The 23,831-nt window shown below is 44.9% G+C and overlaps 1 protein-coding gene across 2 annotated transcripts in view; it reads left to right on the top strand.

Annotated features, from left to right (window-relative positions):
- Positions 1-23,831, top strand: part of POLD1 (DNA polymerase delta 1, catalytic subunit) — a 128,278-nt gene that overhangs the window by 79,674 nt on the left and 24,773 nt on the right. For both annotated transcript variants that reach the window (XM_077259682.1, XM_077259684.1), the window contains exons 18-22: positions 5,947-6,042; positions 6,122-6,259; positions 8,651-8,826; positions 10,809-10,961; positions 19,977-20,079. In XM_077259682.1, coding sequence (XP_077115797.1) covers positions 5,947-6,042; positions 6,122-6,259; positions 8,651-8,826; positions 10,809-10,961; positions 19,977-20,079 — 666 coding nt within the window. The remainder of the gene's footprint in view (positions 1-5,946; positions 6,043-6,121; positions 6,260-8,650; positions 8,827-10,808; positions 10,962-19,976; positions 20,080-23,831) is intronic.

Below are 23,831 nucleotides of genomic sequence, written 5' to 3'. Positions count from 1 at the left end.
ACATAATGTTTTCTATCTTGAGTGATGGTGAAATGTTCAAATACAGCTGATTTAGGGTATGTGCACACGTCAGGATTTCTTGCAGAAATTTCCTGAAGAAAACCGGAAATTTTCTGCAAGAAATCCACATTTTTTTTTGCGTTTTTTCCCCCTTTTTTTCGCGTTTTTTTAGCATTTTGCAAGCGTAATTAGCTTGCAGAATGCTAAAGTTTTCCAAGCGATCTGTAGCATCGCTTGCAAAACTTACTGACAGGTTGGTCACACTTGTCAAACATAGTGTTTGACAAGTGTGACCAACTTTTTACTATAGATGCTGCCTATACAGCATCTATAGTAAAAGATAGAATGTTTAAAAATAATAATAAAAAAAAAAAAAATGGTTATACTCACCTGCAGACAACTGATCTCCTAAGCGGCGTCCGTTCCTATAGATAGATGGTGCGTGCAGGACCTTCGGTGACGTCACGGTCACATGAGCAGTCTCGCGACCAATCACAAGACCGCAACGTCATCGCAGGTCCTTCACACAGAGCATCTATAGGAACGTAAGAGAGCATGCAGCGCTGAGAGGGGGGAAGACTCCGGGGGCCAACAGAGGGTGAGTATATCACTATTTTTTATTTTAATTCTTTTTTTTTTACCAATTATATGGTGCCCAGTCCGTGGAGGAGAGTCTCCTCTCCTCCACCCTGGGTACCAACTGCACATAATCTGCTTACTTCCCGCATGGTGGGCACAGCCCCGTACGGGAAGTAAGCAGATCAATGCATTCCCAGGTGTGCGGAATCCCCGCAATTCCGCATTTTTAATGAACATGTTGCTTTTTTTTCCGCAATGCGATTTTTTCACGGAAAAAAATGCAACATTTGCACAAGAAATGCGGAATACACTGTAAATAATAGGTAGCATATGTTAGCGGTTTTTTTGCGTTTTTTTTTTCGCGTTTTTATAGCGAAAAAATGCGAAAAATACTGAACGTGTGCACATGGCCTTAATGTCACGCTTCTTTGACATTCTCAGGTTTTTAATTCTGCATTCACAATCCAAATGACAATTGTTTTTCCTAAAAACAATTGTACAAAATTATTGCCAGGTCGTACAACTGATAGGCCATGTGCACACGTTCAGGATTTTTCACGTTTTTTTCGCGTTTTTTCGCTATAAAAACGCGAAAAAAACGCTTACATATGCCTCCTATTATTTACAGGGTATTCCGCATTTTTTGTGCAAATGTTGTGATTTTTTCCACGAAAAAATCGCATCGCGTAAAAAAAAGCAACATGTTCATTAAAAATGCGGAATTGCGGGGATTCCGCACACCTAGGAGCCCATTGATCTGCTTACTTCCCGCACGGGGCTGTGCACACCATGCGGGAAGTAAGCAGATTATGTGCGGTTGGTACCCAGGGTGGAGGAGAGGAGACTCTCTTCCACGGACTGGGCACCATATAATTGGTAAAAAAAAAAGAATTAAAATAAAAAATAGTCCTATACTCACCCTCTGATGGCCCCCGAAGTGTTCCCGCCTCTCCGGTGCATGCTCTCTCTTCCGTTCCTATAGATGGTGTGGTTCAGGACCTGTGATGACGTCACTGTCTTGTGATTGGTCGCGTGACCGCTCATGTGACTCACGCGACCAATAACAAGCCACGACGTCATCGAAGGTCCTGAACCACACCGGCATCTATAGGAACGGACGCCGCTGAGGAGATTGGCTGTCTGCAGAGGGTGAGTATAACCATTTTTTTATTTTTTTTATTATTTTTAAACATTGTATCTTTTACTATAGATGCTGCATAAGCAGCATCTATAGTAAAAGTTGGTCACACTTGTCAAACACTATGTTACGCTTGCAAAATGCTAAAAAAAACGCGAAAAAAAACCGCAAAAAAAAAATGTGGATTTCTTGCAGAAAATTTCCGGTTTTCTTCAGGAAATTTCTGCAAGAAATCCGGACGTGTGCACATACCCTCAGAGTGGTCAGTAATACTGTTATTCCTCATGTACTCACAGTTAACTGATGCAAAGTTTGTTGTAAGGATAATACTTCTTACAGTCTTCCTCTTCTGAGTAGCAGCTGTGAGATGCTTGGAAGACGCACACCTAGTAATCATCTAGTCTAGAGGAGGAGCTTTACTACTAAGAATTTGCAACACATTTTCACTTTCAGTTTCATACATTGTAAGTAGGGGGGTTGGGGCACCATGAGGTTAACCAAGTATAAGATTAGATAAGGGCAGTGGAGAACAGTGACACACAAGAAGTAAGGGTACCGTCTCACAGTGGCATTTTGGTCGCTACGACAGCACGATCCGTGACGTTCCAGCAATATACATACGATCTCGCTGTGTCTGACACACTACTGCGATCAGGGACCCCGCTGAGAATTGTACGTCGTAGCAGATCGTTTGAAACTTTCTTTCGTCGCTGGATCACCCGCTGTCATCGCTGGATCGGTGTGTGTGACACCGATCCAGCGATGTGTTCGCTTGTAACCAGGGTAAATATCGGGTTACTAAGTGCAGGGCCGCGCTTAGTAACCCGATGTTTACCCTGGTTACCATTGTAAATGTAAAAAAAAAAAACAGTACATACTTACATTTTGGTGTCTGCCACGTCCCTCGCCGTCAGCTTCCCGCACTGACTGTGAGCGCCGGCCGTAAAGTAAAAGCAGAGCACAGTGGTGACGTCACCGCTGTGCTGTGCTTTACGGCCGGCACTGACACAGTCAGTGCGGGAAGCTGACGGCGAGGGACGTGGCAGACACCGGAATGTAAGTATGTAGTGTTTTGGGTTTTTTTTACATTTACAATGGTAACCAGGGTAAACATCGGGTTACTAAGCGCGGCCCTGCGCTTAGTAACCCGATGTTTACCCTGGTTACCCGGGGACTTCGGCATCGTTGGTCGCTGGAGAGCTGTCTGTGTGACTGCTCTCCAGAGACCACACAACGACTTACCAACGATCACGGCCAGGTCGTATCGCTGGTCGTGATCGTTGGTAAATCGTTTAGTGTAACGGTACCCTAAGAAATGTCTCTATCTCCAGCAGAACTGCTTATCACTGTTGTTCATAGTTTGATAGAACATGTATATTTGAGTAACATTTATAAAATTCATATGAAAGTTCAATTATGAAATATTAATACATTTTTTTTAAAGTCGGAGTCGGTACATTTCTACCGACTCCAACCAAAACTAACTCCGACTCCAACTCCACAGCCCTGGTATATTGCCCAGTCACGTAGTATATTGCCCAGCCACGTAGTATATTGCCCAGCCATGTAGTGTATTGCCCAGCCATGTAGTGTATTGCCCAGCCACGTAGTATATTGCCCAGCCACGTAGTATATTGCCCAGCCACGTAGTATATTGCCCAGCCACGTAGTATATTGCCCAGCCACGTAGTATATTGCCCAGTGACAGAGTATACAGCACAGAGCCACGTAGTATACAGACTTAAAATAAAAAATAAACATTTACTCACCTTCCGAAGGCCCCTTGAAGTCCTGGCCCTGTGTGCGGTGCACGTGGCAGCTTCTGGGCCCAGGGTTGGTATGAGCTCAGGACCTGTGATGACGTCGTGGTCACATGACCGTGACATCATGGCAGGTCCTTCTCGTAGGACCTGTGATGACGTCGCGGTCACATGACCGTGACGTCATGGCAGGTCCTTGTCACATATCATCCTTAGCACCGGAACCTGCCGCTTGCATGGAGCGGTCACCGGAGCGTCGCGAGGACCGGGAAAGGCGGCGGAAGGCAAGTATATAATGATTTTTTATTTTTTTTTATTATTTTTAACATTAGATCTTTTTACTATTGATGTTGCATAGGCAGCATCAAAAGTAAAAATTTGGTCACTCAGGGTTAATAGCAGCGTTAATGGAGTGCGTTACACCGCGGCATAACGGGGTCCATTAGCGCTGCCATTAACCCTGTGTGAGCGCTGACTGGAGGGGATAATGGAGCTGGCACTGACTACGGGGAGGAAGGAGCGGCCATTTTGGCGCCGGACTGTGCCCGTCGCTGATTGGTCGTGGCTGTTTTGCCACGACCAATCAGCGAGTTGGATTTCCATGACAGACAGAGGCCATGACCAATGAATATCCGAGACAGACAGACAGACGGTAGTACCCCTTAGACAATTATATAGTAGATACACACACACATATATATATATATATATATATATATATATATATATATATATATATATATATATATATATATATATTGCTCAAAAAAATAAAGGGAACACTAAAATGCCACATCCTGGATATCACTGAATGAAATATTCCACTTGTAAATCTTTATTCATTGCATAGTGGAATGCGTTGAGAACAATAAAACATAAAAATCATCAATGTAAATCACAACTAATATCCTATGGAGGTCTGGATTTGGAACGATACTCAAAATCAAAGTGGAAAATCAAATTGCAGGCTGATCCAACTTCAGTGGAAATGCCTCAAAACAAGGAAATGATGCTTAGTAGTGTGTGTGGCCTCCACGTGCCTGTATGACCTCCCTACTGTACAATGCCTGGGCATGCTCCTGATGAGGCGGCGGATTGTCTCCTGAAGGATCTCTTCCCAGACCTGGACTAAAGCATCCGCCAACTCCTGGACAGTCTGGTGCAACGTGACGTTGGTGGATGGAGCGAGACATGATGTCCCAGATGTGTTCAATCGGATTCAGGTCTGGGAACGGGCGGGCCAGTCCATAGCTTCAATGCCTTCATCTTGCAGGAACTGCTGACACACTCCAGCCACATGAGGTCTGGCATTGTCCTGCATAAGGAGGAACCCAGGGCCAACCGCACCAGCATATGTTCTCACAAGGGGTCTGAAGATCTCATCTCGGTACCTAATGGCAGTCAGGCTACCTCTGGCAAGCACATGGAGGGCTGTGCGGCCCTCCAAAGAAATGCCACCCCACACCATTACCCACTGCCAAACCGGTCATGCTGAAGGATGTTGCAGGCAGCAGATCGCTCTCCACGGCGTCTCCAGACTATCACGTCTGTCACATGACAGCACAGGGCGCCAGTGGCGAATTTGCCAACCCTGGTGTTCTGTCGCAAATGCCAAGCGTCCTGCGCAGTGTTGGGCTGTGAGCACAACCCCCATCTGTGGACATCGGGCACTCAGACCATCCTCATGGAGTTGGTTTCTAACCGTTTGTGCAGATACATGCACATTTGTGGCCTGCTGGAAGTCATTTTGCAGGGCTCTGGCAGTGCTCCTCCTGTTCCTCCTTGCACAAAGGCAGAGGTAGCGGTCCTGCTGCTGGGTTGTTGCCCTCCTATGGCACCCTCCACGTCTCCTAGTGTACTGGCCTGTCTCCTGGTAGCGCCTCCAGCCTCTGGACACTACGCTGACAGACACAGCAAACCTTCTTGCCACAGCTCACATTGATGTGCCATCCTGGATGAGTTGCACTACCTGAGCCACTTGTGTGGGTTGTAGAGGCCATCCCATGCTACCACGAGTGTGAAAGCACAACCAACATTCAAAAGTGACTAAAACATCAGCCAGAAAGTATTGGTACTGAGATGTGGTCTGTGGTCCCCACCTGCAGAACCACTCCTTTATTGAAGGTGTCTTGATAATTGCCAATAATTTCCATCTGTTGTCTATTCCATTTGCACAACAGCATGTGAAACTGATTGTCAATCAGTGTTGTTTCCTAAGTGGACAGTTTGATTTCACAGAAGTTTGATTTACTTGGAGTTATATTCTGTTGTTTAAGTGTTCCCTTTATTTTTTTGAGCAGTATATATATATATTATTCTTTTAAGTGCATATAATATTATAAATAATAATAATAGTAATAATATTTCTATGCATATATAGGCAGTGGAGACTTTTCCTTGGCAGCAATGAGTGGGTTCATTAGGAGTTTTCTAGACTAAGAATAAAGTGAATTCTCCTTCTTCTTGTAGAGTGTCACTGGCTTTGGCAGACAGATGATTGAGCAGACCAAACAACTGGTGGAGTCGCAGTACACTCTTGCCAATGGTTACAAAGCAGACGCCAAGGTAGGCATCATTTATGTGACATCCAGTCTCCGGTGTCGCGGTGGGACGCCATTATAACCGGTACGTGTTCTGTCTGCAGGTTATTTATGGTGACACTGACTCTGTGATGTGCAAACTCGGAGTTCAGACAGTTTCTGAAGCCATGGAGATCGGACGAGAAGCCGCCGCGTGGGTCTCCAGTCATTTCACGCCTCCCATAAAGTTGGAGTTTGAAAAGGTTTGTGCCCGTTACAATTGCTGATGAGCTCCGTCATTGTCAATCATCCCTATCGATGTATTCATTCCGGAGTACGAGTACCACGGGCAGAAATCCCCGCACTTACAGCCTTGGGGTTATTAATGGTCGTCTCAGGAAGGGTCTGCCGCACTGAATTCACTTGGCCAAATCATCAAAATCCGCTGCTGGCAGCGCCTGTGTAGTCACCGACCAATGATGTCCCAGATGTGCTCGATGGGAGACAAGTCTGGAGACGCTGCAGCCATGGGAGCAGGTTTAGGCCACGCAGGATACTCGCAGTAAGATGAGCAACATGTGGTCTGGAGTTGTGTCGAAAAACTGATCACTTTAGAGAAATGGCCACACCATTGGTTCCACCACCCAGTCTATGTAATCTCGAGCAGTTAGTGCACCTGAGATGAAGACTAGAGGGGTCCAGCTACTGTACATTATGCCACTCCTACACCATAATCCCAGGAGTAGGACCGGTATGTCTTTCCATGGTGAAAGCCATTTCTTGGCTTTGCCCAGATCAGTCTCCGGCAGGACAAAAGCCTGACTTATCGCTGAAGAGGACAGACCTCCATTACCGTATTAGTGGTGTGAAGTCATTCAAGAGGCCTTCACAAGGGAACATCACACTCGTACTAAGGAGTGATGCCCATCCACGAGAAGACAAGGGACGGTCAAGATATTTTTGTAAACTATTTCTTTGATGAGCTGGTCTGATTCGGCACGTTGTTGGTCTGATTGATTTCACTAAGAACTGATCGGCCTTGTTCTGCTGAATCACGGCCATGTGTTTGTGGCCTGCTTAGGTTTATTCCCCTCTCATTGATTTTTCTCTAAGGTGTTATTCTAATATCACTGTTTTTCGCCCATGTGCTGTCTGTATTGTTCACCCTCTTGATAACCTTGCACAATAGTACAGAACTTGGCACGGAAGTGGCAGTAGGGCAATAGGTGACCAGTGAGATAACGGCACCCATCTTTGAGGGATCCACTATGGTGGCGTTCAGCTGGGGGTCTCCCTGGTCTTCGATAATGTGGGGGATAGGTGACCAGCAAGATAACGGTACCCTCCTAGGAGGGATCCGCTATGGTGGCGTTCAGCCTGGGGTCTCTCTGGTCTTCGATAAGGTGGGGAATAGTTGACCAGTGAGATAACTGCACCCTCCTGGGAGGGATCCACTATGGTGGCCTTCAACCTGGGGTCTCCTTGGTCTTAGATAATGTGGAGAATAGTTGACTAGTGAGATAACGGCACCCTCCTGGGGGGGATCCACTATGGTGGCCTTCAGCCTGAGGTCTCCTTGGTCTTAGATAATGTGGGGAATAGTTGACCAGAGAGATAACGGTACCCTCCTGGGGGGGATCCACTATGGTGGCCTTCAGCCTGAGGTCTCCTTGGTCTTAGATAATGTGGGGAATAGTTGACCAGTGAGATAACGGCACCCTCCTGGGGGGGATCCACTATGGTGGCCTTCAGCCTGAGGTCTCCTTGGTCTTAGATAATGTGGGGAATAGTTGACCAGTGAGATAACTGCACCCTCCTGGGGGGGATCCACTATGGGGACCTTCAGCCTGAGGTCTCCTTGGTCTTAGATAATGTGGGGAATAGTTGACCAGTGAGATAACGGTACCCTCCTGGGGGGGATCCACTATGGTGGCCTTCAACCTGGGGTCTCCTTGGTCTTAGATAATGTGGGGAATCGTTGACCAGTGAGATAACGGCACCCTCCTGGGAGGGATCCACTATGGTGGCCTTCAGCCTGGGGTCTTCTTGGTCTTAGATAATGTGGGGAATCGTTGACCAGTGAGCTAACGGCACCCTCCTGGGGGGGATCCACTATGGTGGCCTTCAGCCTGAGGTCTCCTTGGTCTTAGATAATGTGGGGAATAGTTGACCAGTGAGATAACGGTACCCTCCTGGGGGGGATCCACTATGGTGGCCTTCAACCTGGGGTCTCCTTGGTCTTAGATAATGTGGGGAATGGTTGACTAGTGAGATAACGGCACCCTCCTGGGGGAATCCACTATGGTGGCCTTCAGCCTGAGGTCTCCTTGGTCTTAGATAATGTGGGGAATAGTTGACCAGTGAGATAACGGCACCCTCCTGGGAGGGATCCACTTTGGTGGCGTTCAGCCTGGGGTCTCCATGGTCTTCATTAAGGTGGGGGATAGGTGATCTGCGAAATAACAGCACCCTCCTGGGAGGGATCCACTATGGTGGCCTTCAGCCTGGGGTCTCCCTGGTCTTAGATAAGGTGGAGGATAAAATGCATTGGAACAAACAGCTCAGAACATTGATTGTTTTTTTTTTCCAATAATTAAAATTTCTTGTTTTTCCAGGGTAAATCTTTCTAAATATATTTTTGTTTTATATACTAGGTGTATTTTCCATATCTGCTGATCAACAAGAAGAGATACGCCGGTCTGTACTTTTCTTCCAACCCAGACACCCACGATAAAATGGACTGCAAGGGAATAGAGACTGTAAGGCGAGACAACTGCCCCCTAGTGGCCAATCTGATCAACACATGTCTGCAGAAGATCCTGATTGACAGGTAAGCAAGCTTTATGTCTACGTACACTCATAGTGGAGGGTTATCACCTTTGGGGGCCAAATTTGTATTTCTTATTTTTTTTATCTTCAATGCATTTATTTGAGGCTAAGAATCATTTTTGCAATTTTTGCAGAGTTTCCATCAGTGAGCTAATTCTAAAGGTACCTTCACACGAAACGACATCGCTAGCGATCCGTGACGTTGCAGCGTCCTCGCTAGCGATATCGTTTCGTTTGACACGCAGCAGCGATCAGGATCCTGCTGTGATGTCGCTGGTCGCTGAATAAAGTCCAGAACTTTATTTGGTCGTCCGATCGCTGTGTATCGTTGTGTTTGAAAGCAAAAGCAACGATACCAGCGATGTTTTACACTGGTAACCAGGGTAAACATCGGGTTACCAAGCGCTTGGCCGCGCTTAGTAACCCGATGTTTACCCTGGTTACCAGCGTAAAAGTAAAAAAAACAAACAGTACATGCTCACCTGCGCGTCCCCCAGCGTCCGCTTCCTGACACTTACTGAGCGCCGGCCCTAAAGTGAAAATGAAAGCACAGCGGTGACGTCACCGCTCTGCTGTTAGGGCCGGAGCTCAGTCAGTGTCAGGAAGCGGACGGCAGGGGACGCGCAGGTGAGCATGTACTGTTTGTTTTTTTTACTTTTACGCTGGTAACCAGGGTAAACAGCGGGTTACTAAGCGCGGCCCTGCGCTTAGCAACCCGATGGTTACCCGGGGACCTCGGCATCGTTGGTCGCTGGAGAGCGGTCTGTGTGACAGCTCTCCAGCGATCAAACAGCGACGCTGCAGCGATCGGCATTGTTGTCGCTATCGCTGCAGCGTCGCTTCGTGTGAAGGTACCTTAACAGTTTGAATGGGCGCTTGTAACACTTATCTGTCTTTTTAGGGCCCATAGTAAATCTTAACTCTTTCCTGCTCTAGAATTACCCATGGATTAGGCTGTCTAATGGCCCTCAAGGCTAATTGTGACAACTTCTGGCATGTGCAACTTGCAGCATTTGTCACTTGGGGAATTTGACACTTTGCTAATAGACTTTGGCTATACTTTCTGTTTTGTGGTTTCTAAGAACTGTTACAAAACACTTCCCCTTTAAATAAAGAGAAAAACTGACAATGCACTGTGCGTTGCATGCTCGGCCTTTTCATTGCTGTTTTATTACCACACCGACCATTGCAAGTTCTGTTTATTGCACTGATAAAAAGTGTTCAATATATGTTTTGATCAATTAAAGGGATGTTTTTATTTTCGTTTGTTTTTTTAATGCACACATGCCATTCATTTTAGATTTTGCCGTCTGACGTGTACTCATGTTTCCATTGCTTTCGATTCGCACACAAAAGGGGTACATTTAATAAGGGTATGTACAAAGTTTTTTTTTTTCTTGCTGAGTTTACGGAGCAACAAATGAGTAGAAACTCTCCAAAATACAAAACTCCTGAAAAACTTGGAGTTTCCTCTCTGCTTCCACTTCAAAAACTCTGCAAAAAAAACTCAGTGTGTAAATATCCTAAGGGAAAGTGCACACAGCGCCTTTAGTAACCCGCCTGAAAAAGCGCCGCCAAAAGTGAACATAATGCACAACAATGTAAAAACATGTAAAATCGACGCATGTTCACTCTCTTTTGTAATTTCTTTTAAGATTCGGAAACTCTATAGTTGTAGTTTAAACAGTAGAGAAAGGGCACCAGAGACTCCTCAGGAAAAAGATCGCAAGTGGTTTCGCCTAGGAAAACCTCAGGGGGTCTGCTGGCATAAAAGACGTCGCGTGCACATATCTTAAGAGAATTTTCTGATCGACGTATCACCCAACAATCATTTGGCCACATTACAGTCTCGGCCGATCCCAACAATATCGGCAGTTGCAGCCCACCTTAGTCTAATGTGTAAGGGGTGCTTTACACTCATTTTACCTATTGTTTTTAGTCTCTTTAATCTTTTTTTTTTTTTTTCCTTTCTTAAACTTGTAGAGATCCCATGGGAGCTGTCGAACACGCCAAGGACGTGATCTCCGATCTGCTCTGCAATCGTATAGACATCTCGCAACTGGTTATCACCAAGGAGCTGACGCGTACCGCAGATGAGTATGCTGGAAAACAGGCTCACGTGGAGCTGGCGGAGAGGTAAGACATGACACCGGGGGGCCTTATAGCATTACTAGCGGCTATAAAAGAACCCAAACATCTCACATTGTAAATTTCCTATTTACTGATACCGAAGTTTCCACCGTCACTGAAGAACTATAATCTTCCACCTCCTTTAAATAAAAAAATAATAATAAGAGGGCAGGTTGTGGCGCTGATCCGCGACCGAGGGGAAACACAGAAATAGCTTGTCCCACCCTGAGCAGCTGGTGTGGAAGGAGGAGGTGGGGAGAAGTGGTGTGAAAAAAATATCACACTAACTTCCTGTGGCCCCACTGGGTGCCGGACACTCATTGCCCAATTCCGATCTTCAGTTACTTGTGAACTCAGCAGTTTTGTTTTTTTTTTTTTTATATATTTTTTTTTTTAGATAAGTTATTAGAAAACCAACTGTCTTCTTGTTTAGAATGAGCTGTCATTTCTTCACTCACCGTTAATTCATATAGTTATCCAATTAGTGTTTCCTTAACTTCGTGATACACTGACCAGTAGGTGGCAGTAGCTATTGCTGACGTCCCATGTAAGCACAGTGAGTGCATAATCCATAAATCCAAATAATCCATAGCCAGAAATAGGCTACTGTCTACATTTGGGTTTGGGATCCAAAATGATTTTCTGGGGGAGGAAAGCACCTGCGAGATGCAATACTGCCTCCTTTTTTTGCCTTTTGTAGGTCTTAATGAATATGTGCTGACACTGTTCTATTCACTGGCTACAGCGGTGGTCACACATGCTCGTTCTGCTCCATCACTGTCTACAAGAGCGGTGGTCCCCCTTGCTCATCCTGTTCCATCACTGTCTACAAGAGCGGTGGTCACTCATGTTCATTCTGCTCCATCACTGTCTACAAGAGCGGCGGTCACCCATGCTCATCCTGCTCCATCACTCTCTACAGTAGCGGTGGTCACACGTTCATTCTGCTCCATCACTCTCTACTGTAGCGGTGGTCACACATAATCTTTCTGCTCCATCACTCTCTACAGTAGCGGTGGTCACCCATGCTCATCCTGCTCCATCACTCTCTACAGTAGCGGTGGTCACCCATGCTCATCCTGCTCCATCACTCTCTACAGTAGCGGTGGTCACCCATGCTCATCCTGCTCCATCACTCTCTACAGTAGCGGTGGTCACACGTTCATTCTGCTCCATCACTCTCTACAGTAGCGGTGGTCACACATACTCTTTCTGCTCCATCACTCTCTACAGTAACGGTGGTCACATGTTCATTCTGCTCCATCACTCTCTACAGTAGCGGTGGTCACCCATGCTCATCCTGTTCCATCACTCTCTACAAGAGCGGTGGGCACATCTGCTCTTTCTGCTCCACCACTGTCTGTGGTCCATGTGTGCACCTCTTGTAGTATTTTTACAATAATTCCCCTTGAGTAAAAAGCTGATTTCAGAATTAGCGTGCTCTGGTGACCGCGTGAAGTTGGTATTGTCAACCAGAGGCGGTGGAGACTTTCTATCCAGATCATCTCACCTGCAGCACAACCAAATGTGGCAGAGAATGAAACCGACACGACATATGGCATTCTACCATTCGATTTTTTTTTTAGGTTTTACGTATCTAAATAAATAAATATTTTTTTTGTTCTATTTTTTTTGTTCTACTTTTTTCATTTTACTACGTTTTTGAAGATACTCGGCAGGGAGGTTGTTCCTAACATCTTGGAGAACTAACCGCAGATCTTCTGTGGATGTCACTTGTGTAGATCCTTCTGTTTCTTCATGTAATCCCAGACAGACTGGATGATGTGAGATCAGGGCTCTGTGGAGGCCGTATTATCACTTCCAGGACTCCTTGTTCATCTTTCGATCATGGTTCCTAATGACATTGGCTGGATATTTGGGGTCATTGCCCTGCTGCAGAATAATTCTGGAGACAATCAGACGCCTCTCTGATGAGATTACATGATGGATACGTATCAGCCTGTATTTCTCAGCATTGTGGACACCAACATGTAGAGGTCGTTCAGTGGAGCTTAGTGCAGCAGATGACAGACACAGTGTACATGATTACTTCCCTTTGAAATTGGAAGATGTCCAGCAGTGCCATCAACTCAGAACTGGCAGCAACTAGTGGGATACAGCTTCACCCATCTACAGAAAAGTCTGTCCATGAAGGATTTGTACACATGACATCCATAGAAGATCTGGGGTCAGTCTCCAAGAAGTTTGGAACAACTTTCTTCAAAAACTGTGTACAAGTGACGAGAAGAAGTGATGAAGACAACGGGCGGTCACGCAAGAGTTTAATTAGGTTTCTCTTTTTTTATCCATTCACTTTACATTTTGTTAATGCATCCTCAATAATCAGAACCTCCCACTCCCGTCTCCAAGACTTTACACGTGCTGCGCCGATTCTTTGGAATGCACTACCTAGGTTAATACGATTAATCCCCAATCCCCACAGTTTTAAGCGTGCCCTAAAAACTCATTTGTTCAGATTGGCCTACCGCCTCAACGCATTAACCTAACTATCCCTGTGTGGCCTATTAAAAAAAAAAAAAACAACAAAAAAAAAACCATAATCAGGTTCCTCGCATCATGTTCTCATACACTTTATGCAGTTAATAGCCCTCTGTGTCTGTACTGCTACATAGTTAGGCAGTTAACTGGTTCATGCAGCTTTACATGAACACCCGAGCCTTACACTATGGCTGGTCCAAATAACTAAAGCAATTGTTACCATCCACCTCTCGTGTCTCCCCTTTTCCTCATAGGTTGTAAGCTTGCGAGCAGGGCCCTCATTCCTCCTGGTATCTGTTTTGAACTGTGATTTCTGTTATGCTGTAATGTCTATTGTCTGTACAAGTCCCCTCTATAAGTTGTAAAGCGCTGCGGAATATGTTGGCGCTATATAAATAAAAATTATTATTATTGTTAATAAAAAATAAATTATTAATTCTTCTATTTTTGAAATAATTCTAAAACTGTCAGCATTTATTTCCCACAGCTGCTTAATCATTTTGTACAGTACTAATATAAAAGTACAGAAATGACTACTGTTCCAGCAGCCGATTACTCCTGCAGTTAAGCGGGGCCTCCCCAAAGAGATGGAGGAAATTGCTTGCTTTTCCTGTTCATTTCTATGGTTTCCACATTGCTGAGCAAGAGTCCTCAGCCGAGGCTGACCAGGTGTCTCAGCCCCCTCCGTAGTGGCAAGTACCTTATGCACCTTTCCTTTCCCACCCACCTCCGTAACTTCTGTGTGGGTGGAGACCACCAAGTCATGATGCTTTGCGCTCCGCTGACTGGTGCTAGCAGCCGTTGACAGGTTCCCTTGGGCATCCATCTTGCCAGAGCAGCGAACACAGTGCCTGGTGAATTCACTACATATGTCATGGTTTCACATATGTTCCACCCCTAATGTAAGCTTTTACCAGACAAAACAGTTACAGAAAACCCCCCGCAATACTGGGCCAGCAATGTTGTGACTGAAATTATTTTTTTCTGATTTCCCATTAATTAATTTTTTTTTATTTTTTATTTTTATATCGTGGGCCTGAATATTCCAGTTACCAATTAAACTCGGCAATTTCAATATGTTTGTATGTACCGTATATATATATATATACTAGATGGTGGCCCGATTCTAACGCATCTGGTATTCTAGAATATGCGTGTCCACTTAGTATATTGCCCAGCCACGTAGTATATTGCCCAGCCACATAATATATTGCCCAGCCACGTAGTATTTTGCCCAGCCACGTAGTATATTGCCCAGCCACATAATATATTGCCAGCCACGTAGTATATTGCCCAGCTACATAATATATTGCCAGCCACGTAGTATATTGCCCAGCCACGTAGTATATTGCCCAGCCACGTAGTATATTGCCCAGTCACGTAGTATATTGCCCAGCCACGTAGTATATTGCCCAGCCACGTAGTATATTGCCCAGCCACGTAGTATATTGCCCAGCCACGTAGTATATTGCCCAGTCACGTAGTATATTGCCCAGCCACGAAGTATATTGCCCAGCCACGTAGTATATTGCCCAGCCACGTAGTATATTGCCCAGCCACGTAGTATATTGCCCAGCCACGAAGTATATTGCCCAGCCACGAAGTATATTGCCCAGCCACGTAGTATATTGCCCAGCCACGTAGTATATTGCCCAGCCACGTAGTATATTGCCCAGCCACGGAGTATATTGCCCAGTCACGTAGTATATTGCCCAGCCACGTAGTATATTGTCCAGCGACGTAGTATATTGCCCAGCCACGTAGTATATTGCCCAGCCACGTAGTATATTGCCCAGCCACGTAGTATATTGCCCAGCCACGTAGTATATTGCCCAGCCACGTAGTATATTGCCCAGCCACATAGTATATTGCCCAGCCACGGAGTATATTGCCCAGCCACGTAGTATATTGCCCAGTCACGTAGTATATTGCCCAGTCACGTAGTATATTGCCCAGCCACGTAGTATATTGCCCAGCCACGTAGTATACAGGCTTAAAATAAACATATACTCACCTTCCGAAGGCCCGTTGAAGTCCTGGCCCTGTGTGCGGTGCACGCGGCAGCTTCCGGTCCCAGGGTTGGTATGAGCGCAGGACCTGTGATGACTTCGCGGTCACATGACCGTGGCGTCATGGCAGGTCCTTGTCGCATACCATCCTTAGCACCGGAACCTGCCGCTTGCATGGAGCGGTCACCGGAGCGTCGTGAGGAGGGGGAAAAGGCGGCGGAAGGTGAGTATATAATGATTTTTTTTTATTATTATTTTTAACATTAGATCTTTTTACTATTGATGTTGCATAGGCTGCATCAATAGTAAAAATTTGGTCACACAGGGTTAATAGCAGCGTTAATGGAGTGCGTTACACCGCGGCATAACGCGGTTCGTTACCGCTGGCATTAACCCTGTGTGAGCACTGAACTGGAGGGGAGTATGTTGCCGGCACTGACTGTGGGGAGGAAGGAGCGGCCATTTTGGTGCCGGACTGTGCCTGTCGCTGATTAGTCGTGGCTGTTTTGCCACGACCAATCAGCGAGTTGGATTTCCGTGACAGACAGAGGCCGCGACCAATGAATATCCGAGACAGACAGACAGACGGAAGTACCCCTTAGACAATTATATAGTAGATACACACACACACATATATATATATTGCTCAAAAAAATAAAGGGAACACTAAAATGCCACATCCTGGATATCACTGAATGAAATATTCCACTTGTAAATCTTTATTCATTGCATAGTGGAATGTGTTGAGAACAATAAAACATAAAAATCATCAATGTAAATCACAACTAATATCCCATGGAGGTCTGGATTTGGAACGATACTCAAAATCAAAGTGGAAAATCAAATTGCAGGCTGATCCAACTTCAGTGGAAATGCCTCAAAACAAGGAAATGATGCTCAGTAGTGTGTGTGGCCTCCACGTGCCTGTATGACCTCCCTACTGTACAACGCCTGGGCATGCTCCTGATGAGGCGGCGGATGGTCTCCTGAAGGATCTCTTCCCAGACCTGGACTAAAGCATCCGCCAACTCCTGGACAGTCTGGTGCAACGTGACGTTGGTGGATGGAGCGAGACATGATGTCCCAGATGTGTTCAATCGGATTCAGGTCTGGGGAATGGGCGGGCCAGTCCATAGCTTCAATGCCTTCATCTTGCAGGAACTGCTGACACACTCCAGCCACATGAGGTCTGGCATTGTCCTGCATAAGGAGGAACCCAGGGCCAACCGCACCATCATATGTTCTCACAAGGGGTCTGAGGATCTCATCTCGGTACCTAATGGCAGTCAGGCTACCTCTGGCAAGCACATGGAGGGCTGTGCGGCCCTCCAAAGAAATGCCACCCCACACCATTACCCACTGCCAAACAGGTCATGCTGAAGGATGTTGCAGGCAGCAGATCGCTCTCCACGGTGTCTCCAGACTCTCACGTCTGTCACATGACAGCACAGGGCGCCAGTGGCGAATTTGCCAACCCTGGTGTTCTGTCGCAAATGCCAAGCGTCCTGCGCAGTGTTGGGCTGTGAGCACAACCCCCATCTGTGGACATCGGGCACTCAGACCATCCTCATGGAGTTGGTTTCTAACCGTTTGTGCAGATACATGCACATTTGTGGCCTGCTGGAGGTCATTTTGCAGGGCTCTGGCAGTGCTTCTCCTGTTCCTCCTTGCACAAAGCCGGAGGTAGCGGTCCTGCTGCTGGGTTGTTTCCCTCCTACGGCCCCCTCCACGTCTCCTGGTGTACTGGCCTGTCTCCTGGTAGCGCCTCCAGCCTCTGGACACTACGCTGACAGACACAGCAAACCTTCTTGCCACAGCTCACATTGTTGTGCCATCCTGGATGAGCTGCACTACCAATCAGCGAGTTGGATTTCCGTGACAGACAGAGGCCGCGACCAATGAATATCCGAGACAGACAGACAGACAGAAGTACCCCTTAGACAATTATATACACTGTGTTCCAAATTATTATGCAAATAATATTTCCTCATATTTTCTCTAAATTACCTATCTGAATTGCAGTCATTGTTATTTTCCAGTCATCTACTATTCTAGTATAATTGCAATGTTTGGGAACAAACTGCCTATGAAAACAGTATCTTTTAAAAAAAAAATAAACACTCAAAATGCATGTTCCGAATTATTATGCACAGCAGAGTTTTCAACCTTTTTTTTTTATTTTGAACAAAAAAAAAGGTCAATTGTGAAGTTATAAGCATTATCAGCTTATTACAAAATGAAATCAAACAGTTTTCAAGTGAAAACTTTATTCTAGGTGATGTTACATTTGCACATAGGACCCCTTGTTCGAAAGAAGCTTCTGAACTCTCTCATCCATTGAATTTGTCAGTTTTTGGATGGTTTCTGCTTCAATTGTTTTGCATGTGGACAGAATACCCTCCCAGAGCTGTTGCTTAGATGTGAACTGCCTCCTGCAATCATAGACACTCCTTTTGATGATGCTCCAGAGGTTCTCAATGGGGTGGAGGCCAGGGGAAGATGGTGGCCACACCATAAGTTTGTCCTCTTTTATGCCCATAGCAGCCAGAGATGCAGATGTGTTTTTTGCAGCATGAGACGGTGCATTATCATGCATGAAAATGATCTTGCTGCGGAAAGCACGGTTCTTCCTTTTGAACCATGGCAGGAAGTGTTGTTTTAGAAACTCCACATAGACTATGGAGTTCATCTTTACCCCTTCAGGGATCATAAAGGGGCCGACAATCTCTCTCCCCATGATTCCAGCCCAAAACATTACTCCATCTCCTCCTTGTTGGCGCCTTAGCCGTGTTTTCATGGTGTGTCCATCAACCAGCCATCCTCCACTCCATCCATCTGGACCATCGAGCGTTGCACGGCACTCATCGGTGAACAAAACAGTTTGGAAGTCAGTCTTCATGTATCGTTTGGCCCACTGGAGCCGTTTCTACTTGTGTGCAGTGGATAGAGGTGGTCGACAGGATGGCTTATGCACAGCTGCAAAACTCTGAAGGACCCTGCATCTTGTTCTGGGGACGTTGGAGGCACCAGCAGCTTCAAAAACTTGTCTGCTGCTATGACAAGGCATTTTTGCAGCTGCTCTTTTAACCTTACGCAATTGCCTGTTGGAAAGAGTCCTCAATTTTTCCTTATCAGCCGCACACGTGTGTGCTGGGAATCAGCTACATACTTCTTGATTGTGCGATGATCACGATGAAGTGTCTTGGCAATGTTGATTGTAGTCATGCCTTGACCTAAATACTCCACAATTTGTTGCTTCTCAGCAGCCGACACATCTTTTCTTTCCCATTTTGGCAAAAAATGTAGGCTGCTTAATAATGTGGAACAGCCTTCTTAAGTAGTCTTGCCTTTATTTGGACACACCTGCCAAACTAATGTGCACAGGTATCTGCAATTGCTTTCAGTGATATAAAGAGCCCTGACACACATCACCATCAATGAGTTTAAATGACAAACAAAAAAATTCTACCCTTATCACTCCTAAACTCTTTGTGCAGAATAATTTGGAACACAGTGTAGTAGATATATATATGTCTGTATAGATATATGTGCGTATATATATATATATATATATATATATATATATATATATATATTTACACACATTTATTTATTTACTATTTTTCCCTATGCATCCAAAATGGAAAAGGATGCAATTTTGCATGTATTCTTAATTGAAAAATAAAATCTATAGTTTTGTGCATACAGCTCCTATGTGTCTCTATGGTTTCAGACTACAGACAAGACCGTGTGTAGTCAGGTCCTGCAGTAATGCTCTCTTATATATATGTGCCTTTCTTTCTAGCGTACATTTGAAAGCAAGAAGTAAGGGACAGGTAGATAGCAGAATAAGACTACATAGGGTTCATATGTAGTCTGTTACCATGGAGGCACATTGGGCTGCATAGGAGCTGCACGTGAAATAAAATCAAGAAATTTTTTGTAAAGTTTCGACACTTTTCAATGCAGGTATGTTATAATAGTAAACTAAATGGTTGCAAAGGTTACCATCCCTTTAACCCGCTCATGACATATGATGTATATTTGCCTCATATGTCATCTCCCTGGATTTGTTACAGGCTCACACACTAAGCCTGCATCTTTCCCCACACATTACTCTTTCCATGTTTTTAACCTGTTAACATGCGCCGATAGGGGCGCGTGTCATAACATGCTCCCACCAAGGCGTCCGTGACATAATTGCAGATGATCGCAGCTTTAAGTCCCCTATGGGGACTAAGAAATACGGTAAAAAAAAAAAAAAAAAAAGAGTTTAAACTCTTCCTGCAAAAAAACAAACCTAGATTGCAGAAAAAATAAGAGTTACGACTTTTGGAAGAAAAGGAAGAAAAAAATTTGGTGAATGGATGAAGGAGTTAAGACTTAGGATAATGGATGAAGGAGTTAAAACTTAGGACAATTTTTCTTTTTTCTGGGGTTATATGGATCTTACGTGTTTGCTAGTTGTTACCCCACTTTCTTCTGACTGTACTGTCTGGTATTGTTTGTACAGAATGCGAAAGAGAGATGCAGGCAGCGCCCCGAACCTCGGAGACCGAGTCCCCTATGTGATCATTGGAGCTGCCAAGGGGGTAGCTGCATATATGAAATCTGAGGTAAGAGGCGAATAGTGAAAATAAACAATTGCTTAAAGGGAAGCATTCATCAGAAAATTTCCTATTGATTAAATGTGTTTTTTTGCATTAAATGAGGGTTTGTTTGTTTTTTTTTTGTTTTTTTACATTTTTGGGTATGTTTTTTTTTTCCCAATATCCAAATTTGTGTTAGAAATCAACAATAGAAATCTTGCAATTCTCACACCGGCCACTGGGGCTCTTTTTTTAGACTTTAACTTCCTGTTGTTTCAGGAAACAACACATGTACATTAATTGTATTGAAGCATTGAATACAATGAATACATTGTATTGAAGCATGTGACAATGACATTATGAAAGGAGGAGGTAACGGGGAACTGCTAAATTGCCTAATGTGATTGGTGGATATTGAGTTATCAGCTGTTTATAGAGGTGTGACCTCTCAGTGTAATCCTGCCTCTGATGATAAGGAATCTGCTGGAAACTCGTCCTGAAAGGACAGGAAATAAACCCCATTAGCCAGTGTGAAAATTACAATGTTACTAGTTTTTGTTTGTTTGTTTGTTTTTTAATAATCATTGTGATATAGGAAAACTTGCCAAAATTTTAAAAAATGCACAAAAACCTGATTTATGATTGTTAATTTTCAGAGGATAGATTCCCTTTATGTGGGATAAGGTCCTGTTCGTTTTTGTGTTTAGTGTTAGGAAACTTGCATCTTCATGGGCTGAAGAGATGGTGTTCTCGGCAGAAGCACAAAGGGACACATTTCTTAAAACTGGTGCAAAGAAAAAGTGTTACAATCAGATTCCGGCTTTTAAGAATGACATGTTGACGCGAGTAACTTCTCTAATTTTTCCTATTCATCAGTTTTAATAAATCTTCACCAATAAGTGTGAAGACAAACCCCATAGCAGGTGCCGTCATGTGCATAGAGAATGACAAGGTTTGATTTATTTCAACTCACACTCTATTTACATGTTTACCTTTACTTCCCTTGTAGCCACGGCAACAAGAATCAAACATTCCGCTGTTATCAGTGGTGGATACATAAGAAAACAATCAGCTGATGTGCACTGGAGATCAATGGGGTTCTCTCCTGTAGACAGTCCTTGCTTTTTTCAGAGGAGTCTCCAGGATAGTGTCCCCCTGCTGAGACCCCTCAGCTGTAATCTGAGAGAGGAACTTGGTAGTAAAGGTGACCACACACTTAAAATTGATGTCAACTGAACCATCCTTTGGCTGACAACTATCTGGACAGGTCGGCTGTATGAGAAAGTCTCTGCCAGAATGAACTGGCAGTGGCCTGGCAAAAGGATCTGTGATTGATTGATCGCCGTCCACCGGATCCTTATGTTCCCTGATATAATTGTCAGTCGGCATAAACATAAATATTAGATGGTTAAACAGTCTTGACAAAATTGTTGGGTTTGAACAATTTTCTTTTTATCTAATGTGTACGGAGCCTTAGAGAGGTATTCTGGTTTCGGATAACCTCTGTTGCTCACCTTCAGTTTTTGTAAAGACCGGATAGGTCGTCAATGTCTATGGGCACCCCTGCCAATCAGTTGTTCCCAGCGTCTGCCAGAGGTGCACAAAGCCATCGACAAAATATTGGCCGTGGCCAGGTACTACACATCCGCCCCTATTGATTTGAATAGGGGATGAATGTGCAGTCGACGGAGCTGCTGTCGTAACTGAGCAGTTGCGGCCACCTCCAACACCGGGAGCAGCTGATTGGCAAGGGGTGCCGGGTGTTGCACCCCTACCGACCAGACATTGATGACCTATCCTAAGGATAAGCCACCAGTGTCAAAATCCCAGATAACCCCTTTAAAAAAAAAAAAAAATACAAACTGGGATTTACTCACTCTTCCCGGGTCCAGCATTGACTTTCCACCTCTGCTCTTTGTGTCTTTTATTGTATGCATCATTGACATCATGTTGACAGAGCTGCAGCCAATAACTGAGCTTAGTGAATCTTCCCAAGTAGCCAGCAGGAGCTCTCGATCTTACCGATTGTCTGCAGTGCTGTCAACATGACATCAGCACTGCAGACAATCACAGACATGGAGCAGCGGCAGAGACTTATCCCTGGACCTGGGGAGGGTGAGTAAAGTTCAGTATTACTTTTTTTTTTTTTTTTTTTTTAAACCGCTACCGGGGACATGAGTTTTCTAAAACCAGAAAACCCCTGTAAGTGTTTCTTTTCCCTGCAGCTCGACCCCTGGAGAAATCAAGCATCATGAAATGTCCTTTCACATCAATGGGCTGCCTGCGTAGCGCAGGACGGTCGCTCTCTGTAAACGCAACAACATACCTCATGTATTACAACCCCCATTCCTACCACAATATCAGCCACCCTCCAGATGCTCGGCTTCATTTGCATGTGGTTTCCCCCCAGAACTGCCTTTTAATAGCGTTTAATATGAAATCCTATGCTGCAGCCATTTCCTATTTTAGCCTTGCAAACATATTTAATAAAAAGTCCATCCATCCATGTAGACCAGATCTGGCACGCACTTGCACATTGCAATAACACAATCCTTTTGTATCTGTTATTAGTGAGAGGGTTGGGAGTGACACACCTTAATAGGCTCAGGTGCACTTTAGGAGAGAGTGAGTTGAGATACAGGTTGCACTTCTGCTTTTTGAGTATTTTTCTACAGCGGCTCGGCCTGGCAGAGAAAGTGGTTCCCTGTCACCGGGGACCAGAGGTTGCTGTCTGGCTTCCAACTTCTGCAATCTCTCTATTAACTGAGCTTAGTCAGTGAGCGGCACAAGCCCCATTGTGTGCGCTGTTTCCCCAATCGTGCCGTTATAGAGGAACTGATTTGCAGTGAATTGAGAATTTATTATGTGTCCTGTGAACTATTTGACGGATATTTTTACTTTTCACTCACTCCACAACAAAGGGCATTCAACAGTAAAATCCAATCGCGTAAACTTTTGTCAGTTCCCGTCGCTTTTCAAACAAGTTCTTCCAAAACAATGATGCTTTTGAGACCGTGCCAAATAAAAGGAATGAAATTCCCCCTGAAATCTGAATATAACACTTAAACCACACCTGTCCTATGTCAACAAGAGGGAAACGGAGTACTGCCATTACAATGGATCATACATATTCTGCACATTTCTTTACTCTGTGGACTCACTAGATGTAAATGTACTTGGTTTTAAAAATATGAAGGAAACAATTGCACATCATAGTATAAGCCAAGATGGTTAAACTTCAGCGATATCGATCTGTGCAGTTCTGAAATATAAGTGAATGTGAATCAATTTCAGCGGCTTTGGTGCAAATGAAAGTGATAAGAGGTGCACAGGAATGACACCCAAAAAATTGTGGTGGTCACAAACAATTCTTCTCTCGCCATTCCTCCAGACTAGTTCTTGTCTAGTTTTGCCTTTTACCGATTAGCATAAAGAGGTACCTGCAACCCATTAATGCAGTATTGGTAATTCAGCACATCCAGGATGGCACATCCATATGGGCATGTCACAAGAAGGATTGCCTTTTCCCCCAGGACAGTCTCAAGAACATGGAGCAAATACCATGACATGGGCCTCTACGTGAAGAGAACTGGACAAGGCCATAGAAGGGCACCAACCCAGCAGCCGGACTAGTATTTGCTCAAAAGGGCACCAACCCAACAGCCGGACTAGTATTTGCTCAGAAGGGCACCAACCCAGCAGGCGGACCAGTATTCGCTCAAAAGGGCACCAACCCAGCAGCCATACCAGTATTCGCTCAGAAGGGCACCAGCCCAGCA

Source organism: Ranitomeya variabilis, chromosome 4, assembly GCF_051348905.1.
Source record: "Ranitomeya variabilis isolate aRanVar5 chromosome 4, aRanVar5.hap1, whole genome shotgun sequence".
Taxonomy (NCBI): Eukaryota; Metazoa; Chordata; class Amphibia; order Anura; family Dendrobatidae; genus Ranitomeya; species Ranitomeya variabilis.
The sequence above is the reverse complement of the archived record's forward strand: the minus strand, read 5'-3'. Positions and strand labels throughout refer to the sequence as shown.